A 17497-nucleotide genomic window follows, 5' to 3' on the forward strand; every position below is an offset into this window, starting at 1 on the left:
TAGCTCTCTCTGGATCTGCATGTAGGCTGGTGCGGAAAGAAAAGAACTGACATCAGCATGCTGGGGAGGCGTCTATATACAACTGCAACATCATCACAGTGACCGTGACTAATGGCGAGTCGACCGACGCCACCGGACGGCGTACATGGTACAGCTTGAAGAAAAATCTCTGGATCCAGTCTGACGCCTGGGGAAATTCTAAGGCAAGTAATCTGCAACTAGAAGTCTATCAGATATGGCATTTTTACACACTTGGATGGAAAACACACGCATTGACCTCCCTACCCATGAACCAACCCTCCTTTTTAGAAAATGTCTAGATTTCTTGCAAAGGTACAAAGTAAAGTTCTTGATGCATGAATAAAATTGACAGAACATTTTGTCGACAAAGACCAGTTTTTTTCTTAAAAAATATTTTAATACGTTTCCAAGATTTGCAGACAAGAATTAGGCAGGGACATTTCAGGAAATACCAACAGTGCAAAACGATGCTTGAAAAAGACATATAAAATCCGATTCGTAACCACTGTTTATTTAAATGCTAATTCGACTTTAATAGAAAGATGTGCAAAGCATTTATAAACAGGTTACTGAATTCTTTAAAACCCAGTCTAAATTTTAAGAAAGCACTTCATGAAACAGGACAAGTTTGACATGGAGAGACCATGATTAAGTTGGATGAAATGCAGAGTTCCAAGAAGAAAGCAGTGGCTGTGTATTTGTGAGCCGTTTACATCAACTCATTTTAAAGTGTATTAAATACTGAATGTTTTACTAAAATACCAAAGCTATATTAACAGAAATTCAAATATTACTAGTAGTGCAATGACTTAAGATCGGGTGGCTTCATTGTGAACAATGACAAACCACATATTGCGTACAACACATGTAAACAAAATGCTAGTTACAATTAAATATTCATAAGCGATAGACAATAATTGCATTGTTGTAGAAATTAATGGAATGTGTACAGTCTTCTTTTGATTTTAATTTCCTAGAGTACATGAAAAGGCATTTTTTTTTATATTCGAGCAACATTTCTAAAACATGTACCATGCTCTAGTCTGCAAAGAAACCTGAGAATGTTTTCTTAAAATAAGTTCCTATAAAATGTGCCAGTAAGCAGACGACCACCTCACAAAATGCATTAAAATAAATTCAAAATATACTTATCTTACTACAAGTTGCAAAAGGTTTAAAAACACTAAACATTCTGTTAAGAAACAATTTCGAAAGACCATCTTTGATATAAGGCTACCATACTTTGGATCTTAAAAAGAGGACAAGTAAAATTATAAATAGAATGTTCATAAAGCAATGCTACTTTGGTAGATTAATGAAAGCTATATCACAGAATGAAGAAAGAATAAGTAGTTATTCTTAATTACTTTAAAAACAGAAAATTAACATTGCCAAGTGAAAAGGTCAAATGGAGCGTGGAACTATTTTGGTATGAAACCACAAAAACAAAGATGTAATATGGAGGAAAATAACTGCAGGTTTAGACAATTTGCAAATACATAATCCTTTTCCTTTGATTGGTGCTTAAAATTGAAACGAAGAAGAAAATCTGTAGCTATGTTTCAGTGGTACTCATATACTGTTTGAACTAACCAAACTAAGTAAGAATCAGGAAGCAATATCTAGAAGCTGTAATGTATAAACAAATACATTAATAAAATTCTTGTAGACATTATAAATATCTGGATGCAGTCATATTTAAATACTGCCCTTTGCTGAGGGTCTAAATAGCTTTTAATTATCAACATTGATATTCTGTACTAGAGGACATATAATTTCGGGAAAGGACAGGTAAAAGCCAAGTTAGCCCTCAGCATATGAGCCATTAATCACCATACTGCAATTTCACCCCCTTATATGTGTGGCCGTATACATATGTTCATGTCCCTCCTCTGTAATTCCACTGAACTTAAAATGCAGGACAACCACATTCATTAATTCCTGTATTTTAAGCCGAATGGTGGCTGCACTAAGCGCAGCCTTCCATACAGGGTGTTAGAATGTGTCATTGATCTAAACTTGTATACAGAATGTTGCTATTTCTGTATGCAAGGCCTTTGTGTTTCAGAAAACCCTATAAAACCCTATAATATTGCCCAAATCAATGGCAAAGCAAGAATCTCTACCGTACACAAACATATCACTACAATTAGACTAAAGGAAAATTTCAAGAGCTGAAATTGTAAACTGTGAACTATTGAGTTATTAATATTCTGTGTACACTTTTCTTGCCAAGTATATTTATTATGTGGATACATGTTACTATTAATGTAGACTAAGTACCCAAATTAGGTTCGTAAAATAAGAGCTTTTGGTTACCACTGTAATCCAACCACTCAAAACAATTGTAGTCTTCCATTTAGGTTAAGAAAGGGTCATCTGAAATGCATTATCTTTTTGATATACAAGTGCAAAGGTGAAAAGTAACTGACACTTAACCAATCAATTTTAAACTCAAATACCAACTGGTAAGAGGGTTGATTAGTTGCACTGTCCTAGTTTTCATCACATCTTTGAGAAAAGAAACACAAGAAATGTGGTTCTCAGATGACTGCTAAAAAGAGGAAAGCAAAGAAAACACTGATGTTTCTAAACAAGATTTTTTGTAATGACAAAAATGTTTTTCAATAATAAATTGGCAGAATGTCGTCTTATAATAAAAAGATTACCAAATATACACTTTAAAAAAACAAGTATACAGGCTTTGTTTTAAGAAAGGACAGCTGAATCAAGACAAAGTACTGTAAAAAAAATCTTTCAAAGGCTACAAAGAAATCTGGAAAAATACTGAATGTATTTCTTAAGCCCAGATAGGAATATGGAAAGACATCATTGATGTCAACAATTTACATATACAAACCTGACTTGGTTTATTTTTTTAAATTCTATATATAAAAATGAGGCCAATATAACTTTCAGGATTCATGGGATTTCCTTAATTTTACACTAAATCTATATTAGAAGAAAATGTGCTTAAAGCTCATTATTATGCAAGACTTAAACAGAGTGCTACACTGATTAAATACATATCCAAATATAAAGGAACCCAAAACAAACTGCAATGTTTAACACAATGTCATGGTTACATCTTTAGAACTCTATGATTAAAATGGGAATGCTGTCAAATAAATAGTTTTGCTTTATGCAGCTTTTAATTCAAGAACACCGCCACTAACTTGTTACACAAATACCTTTAACAACTAAAACCTGTATATAAAATTTGACAAATGTAAAGTCATTGAATAGTGTTAAGGTCGCCCATCAACCCTGAAAATTTTCTAATTTCCCAGAATCTCTCCATGGAATTAAAAAGTCATTTAAAGTTCAACCATCTAAAGTATCCAATTCTTCACATGTTCTGTGTGAAATTGCTCCATGGAAAAACTCCAGAGAGTTTGGGCTTCCTTTACCATTGCTGTCAATTCTTGGTCTCTTTGCAGATCTGTCATTTGACTCTTCAAAATCATTTTCATTTCTTGAATTCAGATGAACTTTTATTTGGTCACTGGTATTTCCACTGTCATGACCATTGGTATTAGCATTTGCATTAAGATGTTCCTTTTTACCACACGTGGGGCCATTTGAGTGCAATCCTTCCATGTTCATTTCATCTTTATTCGACAATTCCAGCAGACCATTGGAAGAGAGACCTAATAAATGAAAAATCAGTCTGTACATCAGTACAAATGTTCAGATAAAGACATTCCTAAAATACATATAAGCCACTAAGATAAATTGATAAGGAAGATTAAAAGTTGTGAAAACAGTTAAAACAAAAAAATCACGTCCTGCATGTACTGTTGGACAAGTTACTTACCTTTGGTAACGCCTTATCTGGTAAAGACAATATCTAGTTGCAGATTCCTCATCTTGGATTTTCCCTAGGCGTCAGTCTGGATCTGGAGATTTTTCTTGAGCAGTACCCCAGTGTGCTGTTAGGTGGTGTTGATCTGCTCCGTGTCTGTCGCAGGTCCTAAATAGGCTTGTTCATACCCAAGTGCGCTGATGTCGGTTTCTTTTCACAACTTTTCACACCAGAAGCGCAGAGCCATGAAGAACTGACCACTCATTCCTCAAAACCAGGGCCCAGAAATGGGAGTCCCTGTCACTAGAAATCAGTTCGCAGAGCGGGGAGGATGGGTGGGTCGGTAAAGAGTTTGCAACTAGATATTGTCTCTACCAGATAAGGCTTTACTGAAGGTAAGTAACTTGCTCATCTCATAGAGACATCTAGTTGCAGATTCCATACCTTAGAATAGATACCCAAAAAATACCATCCCCGGAGGTGGGTCTACAAACTAAGGTCATAGTAGAAAGTTCTGCAGGAGCGAACGGACAGAGGGCCGTCCCTTCGGACCGGACGGTCCAGGCAGTAGTGATTAGTAAACGTGTGCAGAGATGGCTACATTGCTGCCTGACAGATGTCAAGGACTGGTACTCTGTGTAAACACAGTGGTCGCAGCTTTTGCTCGGGTAGAATGAGCATACAAACCTTCCGGCAGCTGCTTTTTGGCTATTGCGTACCAGATCTTAATGTAGAGGACGACCCATCTGGACATAGTCCGCTTCTTCTTTGGAGCCACTTAACCGAGAAAGAGTTGATCATCCACCCGAACTCTTTTGTATGATCAACCTAGAACGCCAATGCTCTTTTTGGGTTCAGGCGGTGGAGTCTCTCCTCTTTCTTAGCAAGATGTTAGGATGCGTAAAAAGTAGGCAGGGTGATGGATAGGCCTACATGAAAGGGCGTGACCACTTTTAGCAAAAAGGAAGCCTTAGTGCAAAGCACCACTGTCAGGACAGATGGAAAGGTAAGGGGATTTAGAAGACAATGCCTGCGGGCAGAGGTAATGGCCACAAGAAAGGCTGTTTTCAAAGTGAGAAGACTGAGAGGACAATTGTGGAGAGGCTGGAAAGGTGCACATATCAGAAATGTCAAAACCAAATTCACATCCCATTGGGACATACTGAGGGGGAAAGAGAAGACGTGATCTTTGAGGAACCTATTTAAAATAGGAGACTTCAGCAAAGAAGGTTGATCAGGCAATCTTAAACTTGTGTAGAGTTGAGTGCTGGGCTGCCATCAGCTTCAGGGACGATCCTCAAAGCCTTTGGATGCATGGCCTGACACTAGGAGCATGACATTGGGTTATAGTCACGCTCCAGGCACCAAAAACACAAGGTGCGAATCCATCACGGATATTGCCCAATGACAGGATCTGCAGGGATTGGATCCAGTCTTCCTCAATTACATCCTCGCCGCATCAGGAGTTAAACAACTCGAAAAAAACTTTGATAAAAAGTTAAGAAAAAAGTCAAAAATTGACTGAGGGTTAGCTCTCTTCAGATCAGTGCTGGCTGGGGTGGAAAGAAAAGAACTGATGTTAGAGCTTCAGGGTGGCGCATATACAGGACCCATGGCATAATATCCAGCATGTACGTCGCCGACGACTGACGCAGAGCCGATCGATGGCGCTTAGGGGTACTGCTCAAGAAGTACCTCCGGATCCAGACAGACACCTGGGGGACATTATAAGGTAAGGAATCTGCAACTAGATGTCTCTAACAGATGCATTAGATTAGGACAATGAAACCACAAATTTTAATTCTGTATAATTTTATTTACACAAATCAGGATTAGTGGTTACCAATCAGTTTTAACCTACCAACCTATTTCACTCTTGAACCTTACTTTAAAAGTCACTGTCCTCCACCTCTTAGCACAGACCTTCCCCCACACTGTTAAATCAATCTTTAAATTTGGGAGCACAAGACTCATCAAAGTGTCCTAAATTCCTAGTCCATTCCTGGCAAACTATGGTTTGATCTTCATTCTAACAGGTACATGTTCCTCACCATAGACATGGGAGAATGGAAGTTACTTTACAGTCGGAATGTTATGAGATGGTGCATCAGGAGATTCATAAGTGGAGACAACATGGAGCTCTAGATCCGCAGCATTGGCAGAATGGCCCATATCTGGTCATTTCATTTTTGCATTACCATTGCATTGGTGATGATGCTTCTACTGTGTATGTTACAAGATCCAGTAGAAAACATACTCTTGGTAACCAGGCATAATAAAGTATTGAACTGACAGCCTTGTTCATGACAACTGGTCTTTAACATGGTAGAGAGGGAGCCAATAGAGTTCACTGAATGTAGATGTGATTCAATGGTACTTTATAAGAACTTTCATCTGACAGGCAACAGTATGGAGGGCATTCTTCCAGAGGGTCAGGTGTGTCTCAAGGGTACCAACCAGCAATGTGTTACCTCTTTTTAAGAGCAAATAGCTTCTTACCTGTAGGCATAGCCTTGCACATTGAAGAATCTTCTGGATTCACATGCGGTGCATTATACCGCCATCTAGTGGTTGGGTCCAATATTCTCCAAACTTTTGCAGTCCTTCTCTTTTCTTGTTGTTGGGTGTTGACGGATCTGCCCATTTGGTGCTTTCTGTGACCTCGTACCCTCTCCTCCAGAAGCTCCAACCTTTGGCTGCAATCTTCAAATTTCTTTTCCTTTCCATCTTCTTGGTAGAGGTATATGGGTCACTTGTGAATCCAGAAAATCCTTCAAGCTGCAAAAACTACACTTACAGGTAAGGAACTGTTGAAACTATTAATTGTTCTGCATGAATCTTTTTTGGATTCGCATGCTGTGCATCAATTTTGTAGTGGACTTGTTAGATTTGGGGTGGTTGGGTTGAAGATGTTGTTAAATTTGAAAACAGATATTTTAACATCTTTTGTCCCACCTGAGCTTCCATGTTCATTTGAATGTCTAGGCAATAGTGTTTTGTGGATGTGTGAAGATAACCATGTTGGTGCCCTACATGTATTTGTTAGAAAGGCAATGGTAGCTCCTTTCTTCCTTCTTTAGTGTGCCTGTGAGGTTTAGATTCTCCTCAGCACCTGTGTGGCATAGTTGTATAGTTTTTGAGATCCATCTGGTAACTGTGCCCTTAGTTACAGGTTATCTCATATTGTTTTCTGCAAAGGAGACAAATAGTTTTATTTTCCTGCTTGGCTTTCTTCTTTCAATGTTGTACATTATGCTACATCTTGCGTCCAGTGTGTGTAAGGCTCTCTACTTTCTTTTGGTTTTTGGAAATAAACTTGGTATTTCTATTGTTTGATTTATGTGAACGTGTGAAACTATTTTAGGTAAAAACTGCGCATCTGTCTTTCTGAATCTACAAATATGGTCCTTGAATTGTGAGTGCTGGTATTTCTGCGAAGAGATGACATGACTACCAGGAATGCTGTTTCTAGTGTTAGCATCTTTAATGTGGGTTTGTGCAAAGGCTTAAAGGGTGTCTTCATTAACTGAGTCAGTACCACATTTAGGTTCCATGCGGGTGCAGGTACATTCCTTGGGGGAGAGATTCTCTCTGGCCCCTCTTCTTGTTTTATTACCAGAGCTGTGAAGAAGCTTCTTTCTATGTGTCCTCTTGTGTAAGCCACTATTGCCACCAAGTGTTGTACTTTCAATTAAGTATATGTTAGGTTGCAGTCTAGTAGGAGTGTTAAATATTTTAGTACAGTTGAATCCTTAGCGTTTTTCATGAATAAGCCCCTTTTTACACACCATCCAGGGAGTATTGTTTCCATTTTGCAACGTAGCACTTTCTTTTGTTGGCATTTTTGCCTCTCTAAGAACAGCTATTATCTTTTCTGGTAGTTTCAGATGACCAAATTATAAGTCTTCAGGAGCTAGGCTCAAAGACCCTGGTTCTGGGTGTAGTACTCTTCTTTTTTCCACTGACAACAGGTCATGTTGTATTGGCAGTTTTTGAATAGTCCCCCAAGCCATTTGTATCAATTCTGGAAACCATGTCTGCCTTGCCCACTGATGGGCAATTAGAATCATTTTGCTTTTCGTGCATTTGCTGATCACTCTGTGTAACAGTATTTTGTGTTCACTGGAGTTGGTGAAAAGATCTTTTGTTGGTGTTCCCCACTTCAAAAAGATCCTTTAGAGTACCCTTTGATTTAGTTCCCATTCGCCTGCTTCTGTATTGTCTTTACCCAGGAGGTGTACAGCTGTTAATTCTAACGTAAGGGATTGCGTTCCTCCCTGCTTGTTGACTTACAGCACTGTAGTTGTGTTGTCTTTTGGATCAATATTGTTTTGCCTAACAGCTGCTTCTGAAAGGCTTTTTTCAGGCTAGGAACACTTCAATGCTAGGATGTTGATGTGTTGCACTGCATTTTGTTCCTTTCAGACTCCTCTCACCTTAAGTGAGCATATGTGAGCTCCCCAACCCGTTTGTGAGACATCTGTTGACAGTCATAATTGGGGGGGAATGTCTGACAACGTTCAGCAATCCATCCATCATCTTTTTGTGTTCATGAAATGTCATGCCTTGAGTTTTATTTGTTCTGGTCCACCACACTTTTTCCTCCTGTACCTTTTGTGTGTCACCACTAGATCTTCCCAACTCCCTGTTGCTTGTGACCATTGGGTTTGTAACCATTCCTATATTGGTCTCATGCGAAGCCTTGCATATGGGATTAAAAGGATGCATGCTGTCATGTTCTCTAATAGTTTTCCTACTGTCAGGGCCTGTTTTTGCCCCTTTCCTACAGTTTAGCTTCCATCAACACTGATTGAGTTCTCTTTTCTTCGGGAAACACTTTCCCTTGGATTGAGTTGATCCTTGCCCCCAGAAATACCTTCTCTTGTTCTGGAGATGACTTCTCTATGTTTTTTGAGATCCGCAATGTGAACAGAGTTCTCATTACCTGTTGTATATGTTCTCTGCACTTGCTGTAGGAGTTTGCTCTTACTAACCAGTCATCCACGTAAGAACAGACATGTATGCCTGTCTCCTTGAGTTTGCTGCTTCTGGTGCTAGACACCTTGTAAACACTCTTGGTGCTGATTTCAGCCCATATGCTAGTACTGTGAACTGGTAGTGAATCTTGATTACCACGAATCCTAGGAATTATTTTGTGTTGAACCTTCATTTGGATGTGTAAGTATGCATCCTTTGAGTCTACAGTAATCCCATGTAATCCCCTTTTTGCAACTGTGGAATGACCTCTTGCAATGTTATCATCTTGAAATCTTGCTTATAAACCGGAGTTCTAGAATTAACTATAGGGAACCGTCTACTTTGAGGATTAGGAAATATGTTGAGTAATATCCCTTGTCGATTTCTTGTATTGGTACTCTTTGTATTGTTTCTTTCTCCAGCAATTCCTCCACCTCCCCTTGAGGAGATGATGTTTTTCTTTTTTGGAATGTACCTTCTTTCTTGATCCCCTTGCTGGTGGAATCTTTTGTAATTCTATGCAATACCCGAATTGTATTATGTTCAGTATCCATTTGTCTGAAGTTAGCTTCCTCTGCCTCCTACTGGTGTTGTGTGTAGGAGTCCTTAGCTCCTTGTCCAGGTCTGAGGGTGATCGCGAAAGCTCGCCGGTCTACGGCAAGTCACTTATTCATGGGGGCTGAGCCTCCTCTGTGCGGCTGACCACTTCCTCTGCTTTCTCCCTGAAAGACTGTAATCCTTCCTGTTGGTATTTGCAGCTCTGCTGTGTTGAGGTCCACTGGTTGCCTCCCTGGGAGCTCTGGAGGGATGTTCCTACCTAGAAACTTCCTCTCCCTGTAGGTCTGTGCAATTATACTGTCCCTCTACTCATTCCTCCACGAAAGAAACTGCAAGACTCCTCTGATTTTGACACTTCACTGTCCCTTTTCAATTGGTTGAGTGTGTCATCAACAATGCTCCCAAACAACTGTTACCAATTGAATGGAGTGTTAAGAATGTTGGCAACACAAAAGGATTATGGGCGGAGTGCTGAAACTTTTCAAACACTCACCCCCAGTCACAGACCTGGGTTAAAATCCATTGTTCTTTTGCACACCATGCTACCCCAGTTTGAAGTCAGCCATATGCAAATCAGTCTGGACCCTGCTCCCCATGGGAACAGTCCATTTGCATATGGCTGGGTCCAAACTGGGGGTGATGTGGCGAGCAAAATAATGATGGATTAAACCCAGATCTGTGACTGGGTGTGAGTGTTTGAAGAATTTCAACACTCCATCCATAATTTTATTGTGTGGGTTGCCATGTGCGTCTTAAGTGGGTAGGATGTGCCCAGACATGTGTCCCTTGCTCACTGCACCACTGGATTCAAGTTAGCTTGGCTGATGAGGGGTGATACCCCAAAACCGGTCACAGGATACTTGTTTCTGATCCACAGAGGACCTGGCTTGGCAGTACGGGCTGGACTGTTCCGATGAGGAGCAAAGTCAAGACTGATTTGCATATGGCTGGGTCCAAAGTGGGGTGATGTGGGGAGCAAAAAAAACGATGGATAAAACCCAGATCTGTGACTGGGGGGTGAGTGTTTAAAAAGTTATCATTCCGTCCATCAATTTATTTTGTGGTGTTGCTGTGCTAAGAATGTTGGCCTACACTTCTGGCTTGAAGCATGAAATTCTCAGCCAAGAATGGCGTCAGAGGGTGATGCCTATCATTTGTCAGCTTTGTGTGTCCGCTGCATCCAATGCGGATTTCAAGCAATGTTCTTGCCACTTTCGACTAAGTGTGCCACCCTTTTCCTGTATTGTTCACGGAGGAGTCTCATCAGTTTTTCCCTCTCCTCCAAGTGTTGGTGGGCATGACGGTTAAGTAAAGCATTAGAATTTGCAAAGTGCCACTGTTTAGCTGTTGACCAGAACCTCCTTCCTGACGTTCATTCTTTTGCTCTCTTTGTCTGGAGGCGGCCCTGATGTAGATGGAATGCTGGCCCTCTTCCTTGCTGTTGACACTATAATGGAATCAGTAGGCAAAGTGCCTGGATCCTTAAAAAAAAAAAACCTCCACTTTTTCTCTGGCCTTGGAGTCACAGCTCGACAAGTGTCAGGTTCCTTTAGGGATTCTCTTCCCTGGTCTATGACGCTGGACATTATGGGAATTGATACTTGGTCTGGGTTGATACAAGTGTCTCCAGTAGGAAGCAAGATTTGGGTCTTTCTTCCTCTAAATGGGCTCCTTACTTGTCTGTAGCCTGTTTTATGACCTGGCTGCATGTGCCAATGTCATCTGGAGGTGAAGACCTTGAGGGATAACTGTCCACTCCTTCAGGGGAGTCTGTCTCTAGGTCTTGCCACTGTGGTTCTGTATATTCAGATTCCTCAGAACCTTGATACATTCCTGCCATCTGTTCATCTTCCTCATCATAGAAAAGTTCCTCTTCCTTTTCATGGGGCTCAGGATTTGAGCAAGGCTTGATTTCCTTGACCTCATTCTCTCTCTGATCCTTTGCTGTTGAAATCTTTGGTGATATACGAAAACCCTTTAGTCTGTTGTCGAAGGCTTTCATTTTCTGTATGAGAGTGGCCATCGTGGCCTTGGGACGCCTCTTCTTCTCGATCTCTGCTGCTCTTTCTTCAGCGTTGAAGAGTCTTTTGAGACTGTTTCGGTCTTTGAACTATGATGTTCTTCTTATGACTTGTCTGATTTCAACATTGAAACGTCCTTTACACTTTTGTTTTTTGACGATTTGGATCTTTCGGTTCCCCTTGTGGTGTCTCTTTCAAGGAATCCGAGGGGCTCTTAGTCTTGGGGCATGCCTGCGGTCAGCAAATACTTCAACACTGAGGCTCCCTTTGATACCCTCAAGTCAAGTTTTCGTGACTCAGGCACTATCTTTGAGAACAATGGTTTTCTTACCTCAAGTCTCCTTATTTTTTAGCTGCCTGGCCTACAACGTTGACGATCTGCAGATCTGCGTCAGATGTGTCACGCTCTGCTTCTTCACCAACTTTTTATTACTTTTCATTTGAGAGAGCCAGGCCACTTAGGGAGAAAGTAATCCGTTGCTCCTGTATGTTTTGATGGGCTTGCCGTTGTCTCTTGTTCGCCCTCAGCGTCTTCGACAAACATTGTGTCGGCGTTGCAGTCTTCGCTTTGGTGTTCGACAAGAAGGCACAGGTTGCAGACCAGGTGTTTGTCCTTTTGTGAGAGCTTGTGGTAGCAGTTCTTGCAAAACTGGAACAATGTCTTCTCCATCAGGACGTGAGCATTCTCAAAAACCATCAGGGAAATCCCCCTCCTTCTCTCGAATGCTCCTTCAGTACCTTTTTGTTGGTGATGTTATTAAATTTCAGTGAACTTTTTGGCAAATATCTTGCGAAATTCTTCCTCATACTGGAAAACCTTCAGAAAGCATCCAGGCCCAATTGTGGAGAAAAAAAAGATTCTGAAGTTGGCTACCAAAGGTGGGAACTTCCGAAGGAGGGGGCACAAGATCATAGGAAGCACCAAATGGGCAGATCCATTGATGCCCAAACAAAAAATATACACAAATCACACAAAAAAATCCAAAACACAGAGGAACGACTGCAAAAAGTTGGAGGATTCCGGACCCAACCACTAGATGGCGGGATAATGCGCAGCATGTGATTCCAAAAAAGATTTACGCTGCAAAAAAGATAGTGATCAATGTTTGCATAACATTCCAATGTTTCACAAAAAGGCCTTTAATTTATGCATCAGGCATTGTTAGTGTCATGGAATTTAAGTGGTTGCTGATCCTCTGGATGAAGACTGGTGTTGCTACCGGGCAGGAGGTTGAGAAGCAAATCTGAGGGTCAGGTGTGGGCCACCTTTCAGATAATATGACATTTAACATCTGTGCTTGAATTGGGGCGAGGCAATCCTCCAGAAACTAATCTGTTGCCTAGAGGAGACCTTCAAGCAGAGTGTAGTGAAACACACAATGACCTAAATAAATACTGGACAAGTCAAATAGTCTTGCTTGATGTGCTAACACATGCAAACAGAATCTGTGCATGTCTGTGTTTGCACAGATTATCACATTAGAACCAGACCTACTAGCTTTGCCAATGCTTTTATCCATGAGTGTGGTGGCACTGCACAGAATTTAAGATTAGTGACATTTTGTTGTTTCGAAAGTGAAAGCAATGCTTCCACAGTTTAAGAAGGCATCGGATTTCACACAATCAAGTCCATACATCTCTTGAAAAGTTGGAAGTGTTGCTGACATGGATCAGAACTGCAAAGGCGGAAAACGCCAGTAGTTAGATGATAGTATAATATAGGTAGTGTAACCTCACAGGGTACAAATCCTTTATGAGCTCCTTAAATCTTAGGCCTAGCTGCTTACACCTTTCTCTAGTCAGGAAGGGTGCCTTACTGAGGAGATACTTAAGTCATCTGACTACGGTGACAGCCAAACATATGGCAATACTAGAATTCTGTTTTCACGCCTGAGCTTCTTAACCCAGTGCAGCCATCGGCCAATGGCCCACATTCTCCCCAGCACATCTGTCGCCCATCAATGGACACTGGGGAGGGCTATAAAGGACCTTTTAGATTTTCTTTTCTTCTGTTTGTTTTTGCTTGGGTTGCCCAGGAAGAGCTGCCCGAGCAGGCGGAGCTTTTTTGCTGTTTGTAAGATGTTCAGCACTAACATCATTACATTCAAAAGTGAAAGTAAAACGACCTGAAGGGCTAGTTTCACATTCACTGCATCATTATCTCAGTCCATCAAGCACTGAATATCTTGGGAGAGGTATCATTGGAAAGAATGGGAGAAACTCCCCTTTCCATGGTATCTTCGCTCAGTGGGTGCTTGCTTGCTGATCGTCACACGAGAGGGATCCCTAAACAGGGATCCACCTACTAGACACCAAAGAGTTGGGGGAGCGATGCCTTAGGCAATGACTTATACTCCACCATTCCACCAAAAATGTAAGTCTTCCACCCCCTCCCACCCAGGGAAAGTTGGGGTGATTACCCCGAATCTGCCCCCTGGGGGCAGAAAGCCCACAAGACACCAGGAAAAATATTGCGAAAAAAATATTGGAGTGGAAGCTGCCAACCATGGTCATGGTCATTGTCCCATGCCAAACAGAACTCAACAGTCTTTCTTTTACCCCAAAGGCAAAATCGCTGGTGTCCGGTAGACTTTCTAGCCCTCTGGGGGCAAGTTGGGGCAACCTCCCCAATTAGGACAAGCCACCTATCTGCCATCATAAGGGCACGAAGACACTATTGCCCCTTCTGGGGGAAGGGTATGGCACAATACAAGGGTAGGCCGCACCCTCTTTTCCGCATCACCCTAGCTCCAATCCAGAGAGGGGTTTGCTGCCAATTTGCCCTTGAGGAGGGCAGAAAGTTCACTACACACCAGGAAATTAAATAGGGCGCCAAGACAAACAAAAGGAGGGTGTGGCATACCCTGGCATTGAGCCATACCCCCACCCCGAGGGCGCAGAAACTTGGGTTGTGCCTGAACCAATTGCGAGATCTACTCTGATCCCTGGAGTAAGATCAAGCGCCATGGTGCCAGCCCCATATCTTCTCAGGTATACGCGAATGGCGAGTAGGAGCCAAGTCCCAGTTACATTTTTTAAAAATATTTCTTCATCGCCTTACCCAACAACTTAGATCTTGACAAAGATCAACCTCTGGAACAGCTTCATCAAATCTTGGAGGAAGAACGGGATTGAACCTTCGACTTGGACCAGTGTTATCGTGGAGTCTTTTTGTATTTGGTGATGTGGAGTTTTGCCTCGCGGTCCTGAATGGCCTTTAGGTTAATTGACGCTCAGTTACTGTAGGACTTAGTTGTGGACTCAACCACAAGCACACCTGATGGGGATCTGTCACAGACATAAGTTTGGGACACTGTCTACAGAGTTTAAAACCTGGTGTTTTTGGGGACATTCTCTTGCATAATAGGCAATTTAAACAACATTTCTGAGGTAAGAATCGCTGACAGAGAAGATAGAGAGCTCCAAATCTGTGTCTGTCGGAGCGGAAGGAAAGGAACAGTCGAAAGGCAGTAGTGGCACCTATATGGGCTGTGCACGTCATTTCCAGAGCGGAATGGCATCATTTCTGAGCTGCACAGTGCCACCTTCTGACACTCAGAGGTACTGCTGAAGAATTTCCAGATCCAGTCAGGTGCCGGGGGATAATTTAAAAGGTGAGGAATCGACAGCCTCCTTCAGAAATTAAACCCATTCGAAGACTGATGCTGACAACAGGACAAGGAGTAGAATCTCTGATGAACATCAAATAATTCTATTACAATACATGAATAAAAACTCATATGAATGTCATAGAAATCTCCTTTATAAATGATATCATAATGTTATGTACACAGGTGAAAACAAGTTACTGCTGTTCAAAGGTGGCTTCTACTTAGTGCTGACAGGAACTGTGTGGTTCCTATTCTTCAAGCTAGTTGGCCCATGCCAAGAGTTAAAGCATCAATCTTCTCACTATAGCGTCCACCCCACAAAAACACAAAAGGCATGACAAACAAGCCTATACTGCTACAGATTTGCACGCCCAGCATACTTTTGCTATCCGGTCTTGGACACTTGCAAGTTGTTTTTCTTTAAAAAAAAAAAAAAAAAATCTTTCAAGTCACGCTATGCACTGGAACAATGCTCATGGTAACCAATCCATCTTAGATTGTTTTGAAAACAGCAGGTGAGAATGCAAATGAAGTTTGAAATAAGTGTAACATAATAAACCATGCTTACTGTGCAGTGTGAACTAGGTAATAGAAGAAAATATCTTCAATCAATCCAAGATTCTGGGTGGGAGAGTGGGAGTATGTGACTATATAAACAGTACACGCTATGAACAGATGTTCACAGTTGAAATAACATTTTCCATATGTAGCATGTGTAGATAAATATTCAGTATAGACCTTAAAGCAGTACCCTCCATAAGAAGGGGAAACAGTGTCTTCAGTACTACTGAGTCAACCATAGCCTGCTGGCAGTCCGGAATGACCACACATTAGAGCTTGGTACAGGTGTGTGGTGCTGACCAGATGGCCTATTTGCAGACTTCAGGTGGAAGGATGTTATCTAAGAAAGCCACAGTTGTCCCTTTTTTATGGGTGGAGTGTGCCCAGCACAGACAGGGCTCTCTTGACTATCCATCTTGCTATACCTGCTTTAATAATGGTGTGGTCTTTCTGAGGCTTCACAAAGGTACAAAATGCTTTTCAGACTTTCAAAAGGGCTTGGTCATCTCCATGTGAGACATAATATCTCATTTGATATCTAATGTTTGTAGAGCTGTTTCCGCAACTAAATCTGGTTGTCGAAAGAAGACTGAGCGCTCTATGGTATGGTTAAGGTAGAAGGGTGATAAGCACTGTTCTAGCTGTGAGGTGACAAATGGGCTGAAAAAGAGGCAGCAGCTGGGGAAATGGCAACACTTTTTGTTGGTTGGGATAGGCTTTCTCTGTAACAGTGTTCATCATGGACCCCAGGATGAACTGGATCCACTCTAGATGGGACTTGCTGGTGTTAATTTATATCCCAAGCTGTGGATCAAGGAAATTGCTGCTTACGTGTGGGCTAGTCATTGCTGTCTGCTTCCTCTCTTGATTAGTCAATCATTTTTGTAGCAGGCAGGTGTGAGTGCCCCCCTCGCACTTCGTGAACACCGTTGGAGCAGTGGCGACCCAGAAAAGAAGTAGTTTCAATTGATAGTGATGTCAACTTCCCACAAAGTGAAGATACCAGCAATAAGCAGGGTGGATGGGTATGTGAAAGTAAGCATCCTTGAGGTCGATTGCGGTCATATAATTACCATGTTGGAGCAGGGGGTTGCCGTTCTGCAGGGCAGTCATACAGAAATGATCTGACAGGATGTACTTGTTCACAAGCCTGAGGTCCAGGATTGGCCCTGAGGGAGCTATCCTACTAGTTATAACAAAGTAAATTGTCATTCCAAAGGGAAGAGCCACAAACTTCAAGTGTTCTCTGACCACAATGAATCTGATAAAACCCTGATCATCGCGCCTTATCGTAATGCTAAAGAAGCCACCTGGAAGATTTATTAAATCGATCCAGTCATTCATAACACATACTAGATAATCTGTAAGAAAGTCAATATTGTGTTTCTGGATTTGTAGAAAACTGGACTTCTTTACAGATGCAAAGCTGACTTGTCCTGCAGCTGCTCTGCCCCTAAAAGCCTGAGAGGGCTGCTAGCAATTCAAGGAACCACCAGAATCTCCTGTGGGGTAGCGGAGGTACTCCCCTGTACCCTGCAGGCACCCAAGAACCACCCTGAGTGCCCCGGACTCAGTTCAACCAGACACAACAAGCATTTGCAATGCAACAGGTCTCGCATTTGCTTGAGTTAGAGACTTTGGCATTGTAAATTCATTATTGGACTTCTCTTGCCACATAAATTGGTCAACCCTGCCTCATACTTCCATATTTTCCTGTCATATAATTCCAGGGGGAACATCCGGAACGATGACTCTGGAACCATGACGTCGTTAACACAAGCGGAACCACACTTGCGTTAACAACAACTTTTCCTCTGCCTTAACCACGCATGTGCACATGCGTGGTTAAGGGAGAGAATAAGGGAGTCACCATCGGGAGAGAACGTGGTCAAGTAAGTGGGGCTGGGGTAGGGTTGGGGGGTCGTTTTTAGGGGTGGGGGTGG

At 41.8% G+C, this 17497-nt stretch overlaps 1 protein-coding gene across 7 annotated transcripts in view; it reads right to left on the reverse strand.

Moving 5' to 3' along the window:
• Positions 1–396: 396 nt before the first annotated feature.
• The window catches only part of MIER1 (MIER1 transcriptional regulator), a 346656-nt gene continuing 329555 nt past the window's right edge, over positions 397–17497 (reverse strand). For all 7 annotated transcript variants that reach the window (XM_069232476.1, XM_069232475.1, XM_069232479.1 and 4 more), the window contains one exon: positions 397–3671. In XM_069232476.1, the coding sequence (XP_069088577.1) occupies positions 3346–3671 (326 nt within the window). In that variant the 3' untranslated portion in view covers positions 397–3345. The remainder of the gene's footprint in view (positions 3672–17497) is intronic.

This window comes from Pleurodeles waltl, chromosome 4_2, assembly GCF_031143425.1.
Source record: "Pleurodeles waltl isolate 20211129_DDA chromosome 4_2, aPleWal1.hap1.20221129, whole genome shotgun sequence".
Taxonomy (NCBI): domain Eukaryota; kingdom Metazoa; phylum Chordata; class Amphibia; order Caudata; family Salamandridae; genus Pleurodeles; species Pleurodeles waltl.